Source organism: Prionailurus bengalensis, chromosome B1 (assembly GCF_016509475.1).
Source record: "Prionailurus bengalensis isolate Pbe53 chromosome B1, Fcat_Pben_1.1_paternal_pri, whole genome shotgun sequence".
NCBI lineage: Eukaryota > Metazoa > Chordata > Mammalia > Carnivora > Felidae > Prionailurus > Prionailurus bengalensis.
Window position 1 is genome coordinate 166034421 of NC_057344.1, and position 21917 is coordinate 166056337.

Here is a 21917-nt window from a genome sequence, read left to right on the forward strand (position 1 = left end):
AGTATTTTCAATATTAGACTATTCCCTGTTGTAGTTAAAACAACATGTTAAGTTTTAATGAAAAAGTGGTAATTAGTTTTGTATGTTCCTTTTTCACATTACCACATATTATTTACCCAGTAGTTACTCTGTATAGCACTTAATGCAATTATAATTAAATGAATATTTGAATAACTATATACTCTTTCTCCTCTGACAGATTGTGTGTTTCATGAATATCGTTTTCAGTAGCTACTTGACATAGATGTACAATCTTGAAAGCATGGTTTCCAAATTGTTCTTGCAGTGAACTGTCTACTGGCAGCTTTAAGAAGCCAGTTTTCAGTAATTTCTCCAATTCTTTCCTCCTTGGGGGCAATCAATTTATTTGTTCTTTGAGATTTTGCCTTGCCCCTCCTTCTCTGTTTGACTTCTTTGGGTTCCAGCCATGTATTATTGTCTAATAACTGCCAAAACTATCTTCCCTCTTCTAATAGCCTCCCTAAGAGTAGTAGACCTGGGTGAAACTTTGCCATTCTCTATCTAGACCTTCAGAGTCATGTTTTCTTCTTCCTATCTGCTCAGCCTGTTGGCTCAAGGCTCAGCCTTTCTCTTAAGGAAATCTCTTTCTTCCTCTAGCTTCATTAGTTTGTTGTTAGGGAAATAAGACTGAAGTGTGTTTTTTAAACCATTCCACATCTCCTTTGACTCTCTGAGTTAAGTTGATTTTGTCAAGACAGATTGTTCAATGCACAGGCCTTTTAAAATGTCTTTTTAGGATTGCATTTACAAAAATTTTATTGAGTTGTGTTCCTAGTTCACCTCAGGAAGATGAAATACAAAATGATAAAGCTGTCTATTCCTCTTTGTTTTGAAACAAAATCTGCCACTTTTCCCTGACAGAATCCATGAATTAGTCTCTAAAATCTAAAGCCAGGGCTAGAGGTTATTTAATTAACAAATCCAGAGTGAATTAGGACCATGTGGTGGAGGATGGCTAAAAGTTGTGAACAAGCCCATGCATTTGGGTACCTCCACTTGTTGGTTTATTTCCATGGATCTGACTATAATTTAAAACAACATCATGAGAAATGGCATCTGGGGAAGCCTTCCTTCCATATCTGTTCTAAGACTGACACAAATAGTCAAAACTAGAAGTTCACATCTACTCCTGGAAAGCCAAAGGATCTCAGTTGCTTTGTAGTTTCTCAGAAGCACATTTGGATCTGTTCACCTCTAGGACTACAAAGGCTTGGTCCTACCTCTTCCTCATTGGAAACATTGGACCAAGCTACACCTGGGTAGCCTGGGGGCAGAGCCTGCAAAGATGGTCCAAAGTCTAAAATCCTTCATGGCTCATACTTGGTATGGATCCACCAGAGCTTAAAACCTCATGCCCTGTCTACCCAAGAAATAATCACTCCATGTATATTTTCCCCCCAGTACAACTCACTCTTACTCAGTATTCCTAGTTTAATGTAGTAGATGTTAGGTTTCGAAGGACCTAATAAATTATGCCTCTCTTCTTTAATTAATTAATGTTGACATTAAGAGTCTATGTGTGTGTGTGTGTGTGTGTGTGTGTGTGTGTGTGTGTGTTTTATATGCCAAGTACGGTGATGGTCACAATGAAATGATAAAATGTTTGATCTCGAAAAGTGTACCATCTGGCACAAAAACAGACACACAGACCAATGGAATAGAATAGAAACCCCAGAACTAGACCCACAAACGTATGGCCAACTCATCTTTGACAAAGCAGGAAAGAACATCCAATGGAAAAAAGACAGCCTCTTTAACAAATGGTGCTGAGAGAACTGGACAGCAACATGCAGAAGGTTGAAACTAGACCACTTTCTCACACCATTCACAAAAATAAACTCAAAATGGATAAAGGACCTGAATGTGAGACAGGAAACCATCAAAACCTTAGAGGAGAAAGCAGGAAAAGACCTCTCTGACCTCAGCTGTAGCAATCTCTTACTCGACACATCCCCAAAGGCAAGGGAATTAAAAGCAAAAGTGAATTACTGGGACCTTATGAAGATAAAAAGCTTCTGCACAGCAAAGGAAACAACCAACAAAACTAAAAGGCAACCAACGGAATGGGAAAAGATATTTGCAAATGACATATCAGACAAAGGGCTAGTATCTAAAATCTATAAAGAGCTCACCAAACTCCACACCCGAAAAACAAATAACACAGTGAAGAAATGGGCAGAAAACATGAAAAGACACTTCTCTAAAGAAGACATCCAGATGGCCAACAGGCACATGAAAAGATGTTCAGCGTCGCTCCTTATCAGGGAAATACAAATCAAAACCACACTCAGCTGTCACCTCACGCCAGTCAGAGTGGCCAAAATGAACAAATCAGGAGACTATAGATGCTGGAGAGGATGTGGAGAAACGGGAACTTGCACTGTTGGTGGGAATGCAAATTGGTGCAGCCGCTCTGGAAAGCAGTGTGGAGGTTCCTCAGAAAATTAAAAATAGACCTACCCTATGACCCAGCAATAGCACTGCTAGGAATTTATCCAAGGGATACAGGAGTACTGATGCATAGGGGCACTTGTACCCTAATGTTCATAGCAGCACTCTCAACAATAGCCAAATTATGGAAAGAGCCTAAATGTCCATCAACTGATGAATGAATAAAGAAATTGTGGTTTATATACACAATGGAATATTACGTGGCAATGAGAAAAAATGAAATATGGCCTTTTGTAGCAATGTGGATGGAACTGGAGAGTGTGATGCTAAGTGAAATAAGCCATACAGAGAAAGACAGATACCATATGGTTTCACTCTTATGTGGATCCTGAGAAACTTAACAGGAACCCATGGGGGAGGAGAAGGAAAAAAAAAAAAGAGGTTAGAGTGGGAGAGAGCCAAAGCATAAGAGACTATTAAAAACTGAGAACAAACTGAGGGTTGATGGGGGATGGGAGGGAGGGGAGGGTGGGTGATGGGTATTGAAGAGGGCACCTTTTGGGATGAGCACTGGGTGTTGTATGGAAACCAATTTGTCAATAAATTTCATATGTATAAAAAAAATAAATAAAAATAAAATAAAAAAAATTAAATAAAACAAAAAAGAAAAGTGTACCATCTCTCTGTGGACAAAAAGGTATAAACGCTCATCATTTACCTGAAGGCATTAACTCTCAGTGCTAGTTAATGCCTATAGAATGTGGGAGAAATTTGCTAACCTAGGACTTTGCCTTGCATCCAGAGCATAGAGCTTACTGTGCAATATGTGTTCAATAGATGCCGGCTGAACAGCCCCAAATGTTTCTTAACCAGAAAACATAGTACCCTGGGAACACTTAGAAATAATGGAGGATGTGCTGTTGGTCACAATGCCTGGGCAGGGTGAGGAGAATTACTGCTGGCATTTATTAGGTGGTGGCCAGGGATGCCAAATGTCCTGAAATATGTGTGAGAGTCCCATCAGTGAAAAATTGCCCTGCAAAAATATCAATTATGTTGATTTCCCTTGGCTTCCCTCCTCCCTCAACCAACACACACATGCTCCTAGCCCCATCAGAATGAAGGCTGGAGAAATACTGTTGTTTAATCTTGGGGCAAAAGTGAAAACTTACATATTTTTAAAAACATAGCAGTGTGGACTGACTGTGCCCTAGTTCACTTCGCCTTTATGGTTGACTTACTGTCCTTTCTGCATAGTTTTACTGCCGGATCATGGGCTATTGAAGTTACTCATTAAGGTGTGCATCTCCTGGGAGGTAGACTGTCAACTCCCGGAGGGCAGGGGCTATGTCTTTCTCACCTTTGTATCCTTAGAGCTCAGCTGCACAGAGAATAGGTGCTAAATAAGCATCAGTGGAACAAGCCAAATTAATGTTTTAGCATGTAGCATAGACATGTTTTGTAATGGAACACAAGACAGGACTTCTCTGAATTTTCCAACTAGAATACTCATGAAATATAGCAAAACAAATGATGACTGTGAAGTTTGGAATACAACCCTTTGCTACAGGTATTCAGAAAGAAATTGCTGCTTCATCTAACACATAAAATCCTAACTTGTACTTTTTTTTTTTTTTTTTTTTTTTTTTTTTTTTTTTGCTGCAAGATCCCTTTCAGGTAGGTTCAGTAGGTTAACTGTTTTCGACATCTGTTTATGTTTTACTTTGCATTGAAATGCCTGAAATGGATTGTTGTAGAGCATAAAATCCATTTTGTCTTGTATGCATTCCCTGATTATTTTCAGCTGTAGGGAGTCAATATTTTAGTTCTGTACTCACTTTCCCAATCTGTTTGAATTTTTTAAAGTCACAACATTTCCATTGTTATAGGATCAGCAAGTCAATTAGGTCTCAAATTTGCACGAAGTCAACAGCTTCCTTAGTGCTCCATGAAAAATAGGTTTGGCTTCATTTGACAATATGTTAGGCTCCTCTGGATTTTGCTGTAGCATCCTTAGAACTATAGTAACTTATAGTCAGGATGTGAAATTTAAAACATTTTAATGAATGGATGTCAAATATTTAATTTCCTGAGGGACAGATAACCCAACCCTCTTCCCCCTTTCCCGCTCCCCCCCTCCCCAGCCTCCATTGTTTCCAAAGAAACATACTGAAAAGGCTTTAAGACTCTGTAATACATGCAGAAAGACTTCTGATATTGTATCTACTTTAAAAGGAATCTTTTATTACTTTACGATTTGTGGCTGTCATAAAATGGTAACATCAACATGTTTGAGATTGGGGGCAAAGTCATCTCACAACAAGGACGCAGGGCCCCATTTATCTATCTTGTCTAGATGGGGAGTTGCCTGCTGTTTCGTTCTGAGATCATCTTCTGTAACTGTAACAGAAATATGACCCTCCCACCTTGCTCTGAAGAAAATGAGGTTTACCTTAAAAGATTTTCCTGTTGCCCCTGAAGACATCGCCTCACTTGAATAAAGATTATTATAACTTTCCCCCAGAGACTGAATTGAACAAACTCAACACAATGTGTTGGAGAGAAATCAAGGCTCTTAGAGCTTTTTGAACTTGAAAGAGACATTGTTATTCTCCTTTTCTTTTGCTTTACCAATTTCATTTTATTTTTGGAATATTTGTGGTTGGCACCAGACATTTATTTTTCAACCCTTACTTTACACATATGGAAGGAAATATGGTTAGGACACGGTGATGGCTTATTAAGGTCACCTAGATTGTCAGTGGTGGAGACAATATTGTACAAGTTGTCTCTGAAACATTCCAATCTTCCCTCTCATATTTCAGACTTCGGCTAAACAATGCTACCCTCAAAACAGAAACAATTAAGTGATATGCTGCCTGGGTACTGGATTATTATTATTAGTCTCCTCGGCAGGAAAAATATTTGTCGGTATTTAGTGTCTGTATTGAGCATACCTTCTGGGATGTGGGGATATGGAACTTGGGTTGGGGGTACTATCTGGTGCTGCTGTTAAGTTAATTTTCAAAGGAGAAAATGTGAGCCTGGTTGCCTTGCAGAACCATGTGTTCTGGTGTGAACTGAGTAATTTCATTTTGAGAGAGCTCATGAGTTCTTTGAACTTTTTATGCTTCAATTAAATACCAGAAAATGGGATGAAAAGACTTACTGAAAACCAGATGCTTGTTTTTCATGCCTCTTGGAATATTAAAAACAAACATCACAACAAAAGACATTTGGGTTTGGCATAATTCACTGATGGATGATTTTGGAGGCATTTTGCTTAGTGTTAGAGTGGGAGCTAATATTTGAAGAATTAACAGATGTCTGGTCTGAGTGTATCTAAATCACTAATCTCTTATTCAGTAAATCTACTTTTAATTCATATAGGGAACGCTTCCACAGCTCATTGAGACCAGAGTGGAGAAAGCATCTAGCGCTGGCAGGTTTTCTTCTCAAATATGGGGTAACAGTTGGCTTGTTTTTTGTCAGTGGATAGACAGTGGAAGGGGATTGGAGAAGCTCTTTCTTGGGTACTGAAAGCACGTTTCAAATCACATTTTGGAGTGATGATCGTATAGGACCATGTTCCATGCTGAATATCGAGCAGCAAGTGGAGTCTTGGGTGTCTGCATATTTTCGGGACTGTAATTACATTAACACGTGATAGCATAATATTCCCACAGAGTTTAAGGGAGCTTCTACGTCCTGTTCAGGCCACAGCAGGCAGAGTGACCTTGTCCTTCTTGCAGGCTGCTCCCTGCATCACGGAAGCAGCAGAGTACAGAATATATTGACAGTTTATCAGCTTTCTGCCCAGCAGACTAAGGTGCTAGGTTGGTCTCGAGCCAACACATAGTTTGGCGGTGGGATGAAATTGTTCTTGTGAATTGTTTCTAAAATTGTAAGCAAATCTTGTTTGGTAGGACAGATGGGTATTGAATTCTGCCATAGTTTTGCATAAAATCCCATCCACCAAAATGTGTGCTGTCATTTTGGCTTAGGAATGTTTTTGATATTTGACTTGCTTGTATCATAAACCGCAAAGCGATACATAGAATTTTACTAGATCTATGAGTTAGGATAACTTGTGGGTAGTAGGTAGGAATATTTGTACATGGCTAAAATTAACAGGCTATTGACTAACCAGCCCATCTTAACTAAGTCTACATAATTTCATAATTGTATTTAAGAATATAATCATTTTGGGGCACCTGGGTGGCTCAGTTGGTTAAGCACTCGACTTCGGCTCAGGTTGTGATCTCATGGTTTGTGGGTTCGAGCCCCATGTCCAGCTCTGTGCTGACAGTTCAGAGCCTGGAGCCTGCTTCCGATTCTGTGTCTCTGTCTCTGCCCTTCCCCTGCTCATGCTCTGTCTCTCTGTCTCTCTGTCTCTCTCTCAAAATAAAAAATACACATTAAAAAATATATAGTCATTTTGATTTTTAAGAAAATCCATAGTATAGTATCATGTTATAAAGGTAGAATTAACCTCCACGTTTCAAAATACTCTGTTAATCTGGAACAGTTTGTATACTACCTCAAGTTTGTCTAATCTTTGGTTGTAATTTAAGCAAATCCTATTTGAAATAAAAATAATCAACATATCTCTACATATGATATTGTACCTTAAGAAGTAGCAAGCTGATACTAGTCTTTTATAAACAGTGTCTTTGGGTGTGCATGCCACTTTTGGAGCTATTGTAGGCCAAGGAGAGCATATGTTTGACAAAACCTTGGAATGGTCAGGAAATAGGGTTTTTGTTGTTGTTAATTAGGTTTTTCACATATTACATATGAACCTGAACCTCCTTTCTATTCTGACTTTTTACTGTAGAAATGATGTTACTTACACTGTGCTAGGCAGAACAATATCCCTATCTTTGAAAACTGATCATTAGGGCCAATGCCCTGCATTCTCAGGGCAAAATATTCTACACTATAGAAACTGTAGAAGATTCCATATTTTCCAGAATTTCAAGTCATTCTCTGGCAATATTTTATAAATTTAATTCTTGACAGTTTACTTATTTTCTTATGATTTTTCCATCTCTCATATCTAAAAGAGAATAGAAAACTTATGCACTTAAAGATTCCAGGTAATTAAGGTTTTACTAGATAATTAGATCAAGGTTATAAAGGTAATTTTGAAATGTGAGCTCTAGAAAGAAATTGAAAAATACCACAGACAGGCCACTTCTAAAATGTATCTCTTAATGGCTGGGTGTGGTAACCTCCATTATGCCATATCTGACCTGGGAGGAGGGGCAGAAACATGGAGACTCAGGAAAAGGTCTATTTCCTACCTCCAAAGGACGAGCTGTACTCAGGAATGGGTGGTTTTGAGTCTTTTAAGATGAGGGCCATGAGATCTGGTCCTTCATAGGACATCTGGATCCAGCTCTGCATGACTCAGGGTAAAAGCTTAGTCTGTCTTCGCAGGGACGGAGCTGGAGTGTGGACAGTGTGTTCTAAAAAGTTCTGAAAGCCAGAGAATTCGATCAAATTAAAAAATCATGAGATCTCTGGTCTTTCTACTGAGCTTTAGAAAAAGGAACTGAATGACTGAATATTGCTTTGGATTCTGCCTTTTTGTCAGTTGCTTTGAATTATTTTTATAAGTTATTCACAAAGAGCCTCACACTCATCTATAAATGGGTATGGTAATAGCAACCACCTAGTAGAGTTTTTTGAGGATTAAGAGCATTTTTATATGCAAAACACTGAGAGCAGTGCCTGGCTCACAGGAAATGCCCAATTGATTTTTTGCTGTATTGTTATTATTTCTGTTATTATTATGACGGTAGTAATTATTCCAACATGGAACAGCATTTTACTCCTTGTGTTTCCAGGACTCTTCTGGCAGTGGAAGGGCAGATTTAGATGAATTTATTGATTCATCATTGTAATACTTTTATGAAGTGCCTACTACAGTCAAGGCCCTTTTCACGTATAGGGCTACACTGGCGAGCAAAAGCCAACATGGTCCCTGACTTTATGGCACCTACAGTGTGGCAGGAATAACCAACAGAATCTAATGAGCACACACATATATGTAAATTTCAACTGGGATAAAGAGCAGAAAGATGAGAACTAATCATGGTCATGAGTGGATGTAGGAAGGGTGAGTCTTGAGGGACAGAGGCTGGTTGGGAGATGGAGGGAGGCCGTTCTAGGCAGAGAGTTCTTCTGAGCATCCGGAAGAGCCAGGTGGCAGAAGGTAGAGAGGGGGGCCATGAGAGGTGTCCAAAGAGGCTAGCATTGGCGGTGCAGACCCAGAAGGGTCCCTAGATCCTGCTACTGCAAAGTGTGGTTCTCAGACCACTAGCATCAGCGTTACCTGGGAGCTGGGGAGGAATGCACAGTCTCAGGCTCCACCCCAGACCTGCTGGCTCAGACTCCTCCCGCATGTTTCACATGTACATCGAAGTCTGACAAACACTGTCTTCTACGCCACGTGAAAGAAGTTTGCCTTTGTTTCTGGAGGGTTTTAAGCAGGGCTACAATGTGAGGTTGGAAGGGGACAGGTGAGGATAGGGGGAAACCAGGTAGGAGATTGCTGAAGTTGGGAGAGAATGTGGGGTTTCCAATGGGATTGCGAGATGACCTAGTCCACTAATTGCCTGCATTTTAACCAACCTCATGTTTTATTGCTTGCTCCCTATTAACTCCTGATGAAACATTTTGGCTACTACACTGTATTTAGAAATTTAAAAAATATGTATATTTATTTTTGGGAGAGTGTAAGTGGGGGAGAGGTGGAGAGAGGGGGACAGGGGATCTGAAGTGGGCTCTGTACTGACAGGATGACAGCAGCGAGCCTGATGTGGGGCTCAAACTCATGGACCTTGAGATCATGACCCGAGCTGAAGTTGGACGCTCAACTGTCTGAGCCACCCAGGTGCCCCTTTAGAAATTTTTTAGAAGTTTATTTATTTATTTTGAGAAAGAGAGAGAGAGAGAGAGTGCAAACAGGGGAGTGCAGAGAGAGAGGAAGAGGGAATCCCAAGCAGGCTTTGCACCGTCAGCACAAAGCCCTACTTGGGGCTTGATCTCAGGAATTATGAGATCATGACCTGAGCCCAAATCAAGAGTTGGATGCGTAACTGACTGAACTACCCAGGTGCCCCAGAAATTTTTAATTGAAAATTGATAAGCTATATTTTACTATGTTGTAAATTTTTTCTTCTGAATTTATCCTTGTTGAAGACATATAAAAGGCACCTAGCTCCTGAGTAGCAGGAGATAATCTACTGTGGCCACACCGAGTTTCTGTGATTCTGGTCAAAGGCAAACACACTTGACATTTCTATTATTTATCAAAAAGTCTCTTATGATTTTTATCTCCATCCCATACACAGTAAGTAAATTAAAAACCCCAAATATTTCTTGGGACATGTTTTGAACTTTAATTATGAGTCATTTATTCAACTGAGAAAACGTATATTTAATTGATCCTACTATGCACTATGTACTATGTACTAGTACTCCTACCTAGTACTGAGATTGTAGATTGATAATTTTAGTTTGTACATACATGACCATGATCCAAAGTAGGAAGTGATAAGTGCATAGGTCAGTTAAAATTGCTTCAACTGCAAGTGATGGAATATTCAGACTGACAGTGATTTATCAAGAATTTATTCTTTTCTCATGGGAATGTAGTCTGGAAAATAAGCAGTTCAGGACTGATAGATTAGCTTCACAAATCTATCAGGGATTCAATTTCCTTCTTTCTTGCTACTCGGCTGCCTTCTGCATATAGTTTTTACCTCAGAGTCTAAAATGGTTGCTTGAGCTCCAGCTATTACATTCATATTCCCACCAGCAGGAAAGAGGAAAGACAATACCCCTCTCTTTGAAGACCCTTCCTGTAAGTCACATTTACTACTTCTAGTTTCATTTCATGAGCAAGAACTCAGCCACATGGCCTTACATAGCTGCAAGCGAGGCTGGGAAATGTTGTCTCTATTCTTAGTGGCCATTAAATATTGACCCAAACAAAATTTAGGATTCTGTTTCTAAGATTAAAGGAAAGAATAGATGCTAGCAGTCAATTAGTCTCTGCCACCTACCAAAAAATTCAGATAAGGCAGAGGGAGATTATTTATAGCTAGGGTATCAAGGGAAACTTTCTGAATGAGGTTAAATATGAATTACTTCTCCGAGGATTCGGACTTAGGCAGGTAGATGTTGGAGAAATAGTGTGGAACCATGATTTCCAAACTGTGGGCTGAGGTCCCCCAAACACTGCAGTGACTCACAGAGGCTCTGCTAGTTATTTTCAGTTTTTGAAGGGAATCCAGTGATACTCAACATTTGTTGGTTATCAGAAGAAATACTATCTTGAGACAGTTTACAGTTTCAACATTGTACTATATTCCTCTTGATATCATCCTGTCTTCATAAGGCTGGGTTCTTGATGGTTACTGTGTAAAAAGTTGTACCACGGAAAAAATCACACGCGATGAATGGTGGTGATTTCCAATCTGATTCCAAGGTTTGAGGTGTTGTGTGTAAGTATTTGTCATTACTGAAGAATCACATGAAAATTTTGCTTATTTCAATTTATGTGTTGTATTTTTTCAAATGGCTACTAAGTGCTTAGGATGCAAAAACGTATAAAATAGTGGTACCAAGAGACTTAAAAAAATGGAATTGTTAGGCATTTCTTTTGGTTCAGGCCACTGAAAAAAAATTACCTGGAAGCCGATAATTCCCTGAGCCAAGAATGTCTGGGAATCTCTGATTTAGGGGGTTAATGGTGTTACAAAACCACTTCTTTTCATGTTCTTAACAAAGATAGTATTTAAAAAATTTTGCCTATAAAAAACCCCACTAAAATTTACTCTTTGAATAACAGAAGTTTCTAACTGACTTCAAAGCTCCTAATAGGAAATGTGAGTATGGCATTGTACCAATACTCCTAGTAAAAGCCAATTTTATTAATTTTAGTATATTTTCCCTGAACGGGAAATATTTTTACTTTTTTTACCAAACACATTTTCTACTCCATGATTTTGGAATAGACTTTGTAAGGCATATATAATTTAAAAAGAGAAGTATTGGGGCGCCTGGGTGGCGCAGTCGGTTAAGCGTCCGACTTCAGCCAGGTCACGATCTCGCGGTCCGTGAGTTCGAGCCCCGCGTCAGACTCTGGGCTGATGGCTCAGAGCCTGGAGCCTGTTTCTGATTCTGTGTCTCTCTCTCTCTCTGCCCCTCCCCCGTTCATGCTCTGTCTCTCTCTGTCCCAAAAATGAATAAACATTGAAAAAAAATTTTTTTAAGAAAAAGAGAAGTACTAATTTCCATTAATGATGCACAGAGCAATTTCTGTTTAGGTGATTTAATTCATTTATTTATTCAATTGGTATTGGTCCACTCCTGATTGTGGTCAGGTGCTACTGTAGATGGCTGGTACACTGATGAGAAAAGGTCATCATATAAAGAGTCACAACTGAGTTAGTACTATTTATGCTATGATTACAGAAGCAGGTATCTCCTTGTTCTAAAGCAGCTTCTGCCATTTGCAGCTGTGGAAGTATTCCCAAGACTGCACTATGTGCTAATAAAGTCAGATGTTCTAGGAAGGCAGAACAAGATAAAGGCTAATGTACCTGAAATGTCAACTATGGTCTCTTTGACCTTTGAAATCTTTTTTAAGTTTATGTATTTATTTTGAGAGAGAGAGAGAGAGAGAACACGAGTGAGAGAGCATGTGTGAGCAGGAGAGGGGCACAGAGAGAAGGAGAGAGAGAATCCCAAGCAGGTTCCATGATGTCAGCATAGAGCCTGACGTGGGCTTGAACTCAAGAACCATGAGATCATGACCTGAGCCAAAATCAAGAGTCGGATGCTTAACTGGGCGACCCAGATGTCCCTGACCTTTGAAATCTTAACAAAATGGACTTGAAATCCCACACACCCCTGTGGAAGTCCAAAGCCCTCTCCAAATCTCTACCAATACACTGGGTACATGCTTCTCATGATCGTATCTTGGTTCTAGGCTCTGAATTAGTTAAGTTTGGGAATCATTTTTCATGTTGCCTTTTCTCGTATCCAGTGATATACATCCTCTTCATCATTCTGGCTAGAATGTAGATAACAAATTAGGGAGAGAAATAATGGATATAGGTAAACATGATGGTAAACTTTTACTAGAATATAAGATCTATGAAGCTGGAGATTTTTGCCTGCACAATGATATATCCCAAGTGCCCAAACATCACCTGACACACAACAGGTGCTCAATTACTTTTTCCTGAGATAGGAAACTCTAGAAAAATACCAGATAGGAGGATAAAGATTATTTGTTTTGTTTCAGACATGTTAAGTTTGAGGTATTTTTGTAACATCCATTGAGAAGATGTCAAATGGCCTGTTGGATACAAAAGTCTGGAGCTCAGGGGAAAGATTTATGCTCAGTATTTAAAGATGTAAGTCACATACATGTACAGGGTTGGCAATTGATGCTATTTGTGTAGGTGACATTGCCTGGAGAGTGTGAATGTGAGAAAAGAGCCTACAGAAAGAGAAGGAATGACCATAGAGGCAGGAGAAAGAGAAGTCAAGGGAAGAAAGTGCTTGAAGCAGATGGGAGTGGCTGAGAATTTGATCATTCAAATGATATTGAGATGTCATTACAATGATGACTGAAAAATGTCATTTGGATATGGCAATATGGACATTGTTGGTGACCATACCAAAAAGTCTTTTGGTGTGGTGACAGAAGTGGGTCCCAAATTGTAGTGGCCGCAAGAGTAAACGGTAAGTGAAGAAATTTGGACAATAAATATTAACAACTCTTAGGGTGTTTGGGAGGCAAACAGAAGGAGAGAAATAGGACAGTGGCTGTTGCAATTAGGCTTGAGGACGGTTAAAAAATATAACTGGAGAAATCTAAACATGATAAAAAGCTGATGGCAGTGAGAGTGGGGTGGGGAATGAGGGAGAGAGGGAGAGAGAGAGAGAATAAGAGAGAGAGAGAGAGAGAGAGAGAGAGAAAGAGTTTGGGTTTGGATGTATGATTTAATGGAGAATTAAGATGTACGATTCCTGAGCAGGGAAAAGGAGATGGAGTGTGGGAGGATTAGCCTTTAAAAAAAATTTTTTTTAAGTTTATTTATTTTGAGAGAGAGAGAGAGAGAGAGAGAGAGCACGTGGGGTAGGGACAGAGAGAGAGAGAGCAAGAGAGACTTCCAAGCAGGCTCTGTGCTGACACAGCGCAGAGCCTGAAAGGGGGTTTGAACTCATGAGTTGTGAGATCATGACCTGAGCCAAAATCAAGAGTCAGATGTTTAACTGATTGAACCACCCAGGCACCCCAGGATTAGTCTTAAATACAAGGAGCCTTAAATAGCTTCTCTGTTTGAACAAGAAGGAAGGGTCTATAAATGATTAGGTGTGTAGGTTTAGATTTAAGTAAGTGAGGCAATTCTCATTTGACAGTTTTTGTTCTCTGTGTAAGATGGGAATTGAGATGGGTCATTTTTTAGGGTGAGGGCAGAATGGGAGAAGGTAGTTTGAGGAGAATGGATAAGGCTTTAAGTCAGCAATTGAGTAGTCCTGTTGAGTGACTTTTTACAGCTACATTCAACTGTCCAGGTGTAGATACAGAGAGATAAGATTGTTGGATTCATCTGGTATTGACTTTTACATGATGGGTGAGAAGAAAATTTAGAGGGGTGAGCAGGTTCAGGGCATTAGCAAGAGTATTGTTGCATTAATGGCACAAAGATTTTAAAGAAGATATGTAGGGAAATGAAAAAAAGAGAGAGCTGATAGACTGGAACAAGATAGAGGCATCCATGGACAGCCGGTCTCCAAAGAGTCAGAGGATGGCTGTCATGAAAATGGTTGAGTCAGCAAGTTCAGGGGTGAGCATGAGAGAGTTAAAAATATGAAAGGAGAGGGATGAGAAGGTCTCCCACACGGAATCAAGTTGACTCAAGAAAATATCCTAGTTAGACAGATTGTATCCGTACATGTGGTATAAACCAACATGGCAGCTTTTAAAAGAAATGTAGCTCTTAAGATATAAGAAATGAGTTTTTACTAGCAGGATTAACAAAACACAAGAAGGACATATTTGAAGTATGTGCAGGTCAATCAGATGCAGTCTTGCCCGCCTGTGCCATGGAATGCTGTGCTTGTGCTTGTCTTACAGTTTCAAGCCCATGGAGGTAGTTTCTGGAAGAGGGTGCCCTCTGGAGAGAGGGTTGTAGTCCACTGAAACAAAGCTTAGGAATTTCCTCAGCAGGTTATCTCATCTGGTGTTATTAACTCAACAAGAGAGTCTAAGAGTTATGTTATGCCCAGGGGAAACTCCTCTGGCCTCTGAGTAATGCAGCACTTATAGCTATAGTCCTAAGTGGTCATGAATACAGGAGGACAGTTATGAAATTGACAATAGTGCTGGCTTTCTTCTAAGTATTTCTTTCTCTTCTCCCCTTGATAAGAGCAAACAATTTCCTAGACACTGGAGAACATATTTGCACAAATCCTGAATATGGTTTCTGGAGGTCAAGTACTTGTTGACTTGTTGACTTGACTCCTATATCCATAGGAGATATCAGAATGAGCTTCTAGCACTTTCTCCGCTGACTCTTCATGGATCAATACTAAATAGGATGTGCTTGGCTACAAGATTCCAGGCAGTGCTGAGGCCATTGTGAATTTGCTACCTAAGAAGATGATCTCTGTAATCTCCCGTGACCATCTTAACAAAGAAACCTTTTCTACTGTTACAGAAGCCAAAGAAAGTTCATAACTTCCTTACCTCTCTGATTGTATCTTACCACTCTTTAAAACTATAGTAGGACTTTTCAGGGGTACTTTTCTCGGAATTATGTTTGCCTCAAGTGCTGGTTCTCTGTAATGCTTTACCTGATCCTGCAGCAAGAAATTGTATTCCTATCTTTTGAATTCTTACGGCACTTTAGCTGTAAGTGTCATGGTGCTTAACATTTGCTACCTTGACATGTAGATATATCGTTTATGGACTTATCTCTCCTATAAGACTGTGAGCTTTTGAGGGACAGTTAGTCTGAAATCATAGTTACATCCATCACCATGCTGATGATAATCTTAGGTTTTCTTTTTTTTTTTTTAATTTTTTTTTCAACGTTTATTTATTTTTGGGACAGAGAGAGAGACAGAGCATGAACGGGGGAGGGGCAGAGAGAGAGGGAGACACAGAATCAGAAACAGGCTCCAGGCTCTGAGCCATCAGCACAGAGCCCGACGCGGGGCTCGAACTCACGGGCCGCAAGATCGTGACCTGGCTGAAGTCGGACGCTCAACCGACTGCGCCACCCAGGCGCCCCAATCTTAGGTTTTCAATAACTAATTGATGAGTAAATGAAGTAAGTCAATAGATTCTCCTACTGTCTCTGTTGGGCTGTAGTCCCACACTTGCTTATTTCCATGCCTGAAAGGACACCACCCGTCCAATGTTGGTGTTGTAATTATTGTGCTATTGCAGATCTTATATTAAATTGTGTCAGTGTGTTGGTTTGCAAACTTTGGAGCTTCCTGGGTAAAATTCGAAACTGGCTTTTACACACAGAGTGCAAGGAGATACTGAAGAAAAAGACAGACCACTTCAGATTGGTAGATGTAGGTTTAAGAAGCAAGGTAACTTACTATGAGGCTTGTCTTAGGCAGACAAGATGAGTGAATTTCCACACCTGCCTGCCTGAATCATAAAAGTTTATATAGAGGCCTTAACTAGGTTTAGTCATGTGTATTGTCCAGATGGTCTCAACAACACATTGCTCTCTCAAGGCTGCATTCTTGAAAATGGCTCTGGCTGTGGGAACAGTGGTACATTTCAAGGACGGGGGAGGGGGTGAGGAGCCTCTGATTGCCTGGGTCCCGCTCACAGGTCGATGGGTGGTCACATTCTTTTTATGGTCTCCTCTAACACAATGCCATGTCTTCGTGCAGATCAAATTGTAAATTCACTCTGATCTCACTTTGGCTGGTGGATTAAGCCAGGTGCAGAGGGAATGGGTCAGTAAAGACATTAACCTAGCAGATCAAGCCATTCTCAAGCTAACATCATAGGTTCTTTCAAATAATATGTCTCATGGGGTATGCTTAAAATTACAGAGGGTGTCATTACATCACAGTACATGTAGTGAACACTGCCTGCAATATGTGTTAGCGAATAAGAATTGATTCTGATTTAGGGGGAATAAAGCAGAAATGGAATATCACATATGCCTTGCAATCCAGAAGAATGTATCCAAGTTGCCTTTTTATCCATGAGAAATTTTCAAGTACTTGTTATATGCTGTAAACGATCAAGTACAGGACCATTCTATTAGGAACTTCTTGATTAGGATAAAGGTCTATCTCAAAGGCCATTCATTTTTCAAAATTAGACATTCGTTATAAGGGAAGAACCAACAAAACCTGATAATGCGTGGCATGGGGGGATGATGGAGAAGTGAGGAGTCTTGGGGTACTGGAGTAGTGGAATGTCTATTAGCAAAAATATGGAAGTCAAGAGAAGAACTAGTTTGAAGGTAGAGACAGAGAAAGAGATTAATTTGGTTTTGGACTTGTTGAGAAGAGATGCTGCTGAGCACCAGGTATTGGAAATATATGATACAACTTGGAAGGAAGTTGGAGACTCGAGAAAGGTTCAGGAGTCACTCATGCAGAGGTTATCGTTCAAGCTCTGAAACTGTCACAGAAGAAAATGCTAGGAGAGTCAAAAGTCTAAGAGGAAGCCGTGAGAAACACCTTCACATGGGATTGGAAGAATTGCTCATAGTGAGGGACTCAAATAACTTTTAATTTCATCTCAGACTCCTGTTGAAAATGTCAGTGCCCTAAACTAGCCATTTGCAAGAAATGAACTTCCAGACATCATTTCTGGCAAGAGACTGAACTAAAAATTAGGGTATTTAATTTTAATTTAAATTAGCAAAATTTAAAGTACTTTAAGATAAGAATGTTGTCAGAACCATCTCATAATGCTTTCACAAATAGATAGACTGCAGGGGCAGCCTGGACAGTGGAAGGTATCCTCAGGGGTTGTCAGTGTTTAACTGGTCAACAGGACAGGCTCTCTTTTTCATTGTTCAGCTTGTCACTAAATACATGGTCAGTAATATTTAATCTTGCTGACTTATAAATGGCTGAAAATTAATTTTATCCAGATTCATGCAAATTGGGCTTAGGACTGAGGGGACAAACAACAATGAAATTTGGATAATGTCCTGTCTACACCTACTCACCAATATTTTATCACTGTACTAGGTAGTCTTTGCTTGTAGCTCTGGGCCAAGATAAGTCCTTGCCATGGAAACTCAGAGGCCTTTGAAATAATACCAAATTGGCAAATATGTTAAAAAATTCAAGATGGGATATCGTTAAAAGTTCATGTACTCCTGAAAAACACTTCAGAAACAGATGATTTTATCTGCCTTGAATGTGGTTGTATAGTTATTTGTTCACTTAATAGTGTGATTTAATGCCTAAGTTCATTTTCATGCCCTAAAGCACACGCACTAGAATCTCTCAGGAATGCTGCTTCTCTGAATGGACAGCTGTACTCTATAATTTCATACCGTGTATTGCGTTGCCTTGTAATATTAAAACCATGTTTCATATTCCTCTTTTACGTTAGGTCTTGGGAGCTGTTGACAATAACATGGGTGATGGCTGCTCTCAGAAGCTGGCAACTGCGAATATTCTCCGCTTCCTGTTGCTGGTCTTGATTCCGTGTATCTGTGCCCTCATTGTCCTGCTCGTGATCCTGCTCTCCTTTGTTGGTGAGTGATGCCACTATTAAAGAAAAATGAAGTCAAAATGAAAATGAGCATAACCGTCATTTCTACTTAGTACTTATTTAACCTGAAGTGTCAACTTGGTGAAAAGGTTACCTGTTGACTATCTAATGCAAATCTGAAGTTTCTGCCAGTGTAATCACTCTGCTAGTGATTATTATCAATATAAATTAATGAAGTAATTAATTAAAAGCACTTAAGGTGTGATTACCAGGTACCAGGCACTTTGAAAGTCCCTGAGAACTTAGGGATGGTTAACTTTAAGTCCTTCTTTCTTAGGAACTCATGGGGGAGAGGAAGAGATGATTACTACACAAGGCAACACAAGTTGATGATGGAGGTTTACCCTAGGTACTTTGGGGGAAATCGAAGAAGGGTTCATGAGGCATTAACATTTTAACTTTTGGAGAGTTCATAGCAATTCAGGTAAGAAGGCCATAGTACAAGTACAGGGTTTGGCCGAGAAAATAGCAAGTGCAAAAGTATAACCTTGTGCTAGATGGAGGTAGACTTAGGAGATTGGGTAGAATTTTGGCAGTGGGAGTAAATGCAGTTAGATTGATAGATAAAAGTCCAAATGACACAGGCCCTTGCATGTCGCCCTAAGGGAATTGGGCTTAAGCTCCTAGGTAATTGGTTTTCAAACTCTATTCCATGAAACCAAGGTTCTGAGGAAGAATTCCAAGGATTACACAAATGTTTTCTTTTTTCTTTCTTTTTAGAAAAAATTGTTTTAAGTTTATTATTTATTTTTGTGTGAGAGAGAGAGAGAGCACACACAAGCAGGGGAGGGGCAGAGAGGAGAGACAGAATCCCATGCAGGCTCCATGCGGTTAGCGCAGAACCCAGTGTGGGCCCAGACTCACAAACCTTGAGATCATAACCTGAGCCAAGCTCAAGAGGAATATGCTTAACCAACTATGTCACCCAGGTGCCCCCCTTTTTTTTAATTTGAGAGAGAGAGGGGGGAGAGCTGGAAAGAGGGGCGAAGGGAGAAAGAAAGAATTTTTTAAAAATGTTTATTTATTTTTGAGGCGGGGGGAAGGGCCAGAGAGAGGGAGAGAGGCAGAGAGAAGGGGACAGAGGATCTGAAGCAGGCTCAAAGCCCAATTTGGGGCTCGAACTCATGAACCACGAGATCATTACCTGAGATGAAGTCGGATGCTTAACCCCTGAGCCACCCAGATGCCCCAGGAGAGAGAGAGAGAGAGAGAAAGAGAATCTTAAGTTGGCTCCACACTGAGTGTGGAGCTTGACATGGGGCTCAATCCCACTAGCCTGGGATCATGCCCTGAGCTGAAATCAAGAGTCAGAGCCTCAACCAACTGAGCCACCCAGCCTCCCTGCAAATGTTTGTTTTGGCTTTCAATTTATAAAAGAAATCTTAAACACATACTCAAACTAAATATTACACACCAATTTTTAACCGAGTGGAGACCAACAACCAAGTAATTTGTGCTGACAGATTAATTCATTTGTATTTGGATCTTGCTATCTCTGTAAATGAATCAAATGCTAAACTTAAAAGGTGAACTGTTAGTGGGGAGAAACCCCAAAATACTACTTTTGGTAGTTACCTATTGCTATGAATCAGGATTTTTTTGATCATGTGCATTCAAATGAAATAGAGAAATAAATAGCAAGATGATTTTGATCAAATTGCTTACCAACAATTTTGAATTTTTATATTTCATCAAAACTACCTATTATTTTCTAATTGTTTTTTAATAAGTTATACACTTATAACTTATACAGTAAATTAATCCTAATAAAATACAGCTTCTATTTGTAGATATTAGGAACTTATATAGTATTAATTTGAAAATAGTATTTATTTTCTAGAAAAATGCTTGGGAACCGCTGCTATGAGTTTACCATTAGAGGATCTTTCCAAACAGGGATAAATCTGATCATGTTTGCATCTGCAAAAGACAGTAGGTCTAGATAAACTGCAGAGGATTGGAGGCAGAAAGTCAGGAGGCCTTTTTGAGGCTCTGACTATGGTCTAAGTAAAAAAATGATAAGGGCTTGAATTAAGGCATTTGGTGCATTAAAATCAGAAATCAGGACTGATTGGATTTTTTTTAAAATTTTTTTTTCAACGTTTATTTATTTTTGGGACAGAGAGAGACAGAGCATGAACGGGGGAGGGGCAGAGAGAGAGGGAGACACAGAATCTGAAACAGGCTCCAGGCTCCGAGCCATCAGCCCAGAGCCCGATGCGGGGCTCGAACTCCCAGACCGCGAGATTGTGACCTGGCTGAAGTCGGACGCTTAACCGACTGCGCCACCCAGGCGCCCCAGGACTGATTGGATTTTGCTGTGAAGGAAAAGAGGTACCAATGTTGACCTCTGAATTTTTGGCTTAGGCAACCAGGGTGATTTTGGTGCCATTTGTTCAAGGAGGAAATAAAAGTGGAAGAGTGTGATGTAGGTAGATGGAAGGCAGGTTGGAAGTTTAGTTTGGACATGTTAACTTAGAGATACTTGTGGGAAAACAAAATATATTGGCATCATAGTTTAAGTGCATTTATCTTGATCAAATTCAACAGTGTAGACAAGACTAAGAAATGAATGTAGGTATAGGGGCGGCTGGGTGGCTCAGTCGGCTAGGTGACTGACTTCTGCTCAGGTCATGATCTCACAGTTTGTGAGTTCAAGCCCCGCGTCGGGCTCTGTGCTGACAGCTCAGAGTCTGGAGCCTGCTTCAGATTCTGTGCCTCCCTCTCTCTCTAACCCCTCCCCTGCTCATGCTGTGTCTCTCTCTCTCTCTGTTTCTCTCTGTCTCTCTCAAAAATAAATAAATATTAAAAAAAATTAAAAAAAAAAAAAGAAATGAATGTAGGTATAGAAGAACATGTTGCTTTCCTAAGGAAATTTCAAGGGAAATTGTGACTACACATGATTTTTGGCTTTCGTGTTCACTTTAGAACTTAGGGTGCCTGAGTGTCTTGGTTGAGTGCTGACTCTTAATTTCAGTTCAACTCCTGATCCCATGGTCATGAGATCAAACCCCAAGTTGGGCTCTGTGCTAGGCTTGGAGGCTGCTTGGGATTCTCTCTCTCCCTCCCTCTCAGCACCGTGCTCCCCCCCCCCCCAATAAATAAATAAACATTAAAAAAAAAAAGAACTTAACTCTCACCCCACGGTTACTGGTTTGAAGCTAGAAGGATCCAGAAGGGAAGCCGAGTCTGACCAGTTATGAAGGTGTGAGTCTCACTGGCAGTTGAAGCAATAGAAATAGATGAACCATAAACAGGAAGTGTACTGATCAAAAGCTGAGGGCAAAAGCCCTGGAGTATTTAAGGGGAAGATAAAGAAAAAGAAGGAATCAAGAGATACAGGAAGAATGGTCAGAGAAGAAGGAAAAGAACCCGAAGTGCTGGGTTTCATACCCAAGAGAGGAGAGACACTGCAGAGGTTACAAAGTGACAAGTTAGAAGAGGAAACAGGAAGTGGCTCAGCCCAGGAAGACTTTAGGTTATCTACTGGAGGTTTAGTCGCCCTGCCCCCACATGGTACCAACTGTGGTCTGCTCTCAGGCCAGAGACAGGACAAAACTCTGAAACTCTTCTCTGCCACTCTTTTCATCCAAGACTCAACTCTCCTCCAGAATTGGCCAGATTCTGTTTCCTTTCCTGGGCCTTCGGGTACTTTTTTGGTGTGTTTTGTCCAGATTTATAGTTGTTATCTTTCCGAGGGTCT

The 21917-nt window shown here is 40.1% G+C and overlaps 1 protein-coding gene across 3 annotated transcripts in view; it reads left to right on the top strand.

Moving 5' to 3' along the window:
- The window catches only part of CORIN (corin, serine peptidase), a 260812-nt gene that overhangs the window by 18883 nt on the left and 220012 nt on the right, over positions 1 to 21917 (top strand). For all 3 annotated transcript variants that reach the window (XM_043572726.1, XM_043572727.1, XM_043572728.1), the window contains exon 2: positions 18053 to 18197. In XM_043572726.1, the coding sequence (XP_043428661.1) occupies positions 18053 to 18197 (145 nt within the window). The remainder of the gene's footprint in view (positions 1 to 18052; positions 18198 to 21917) is intronic.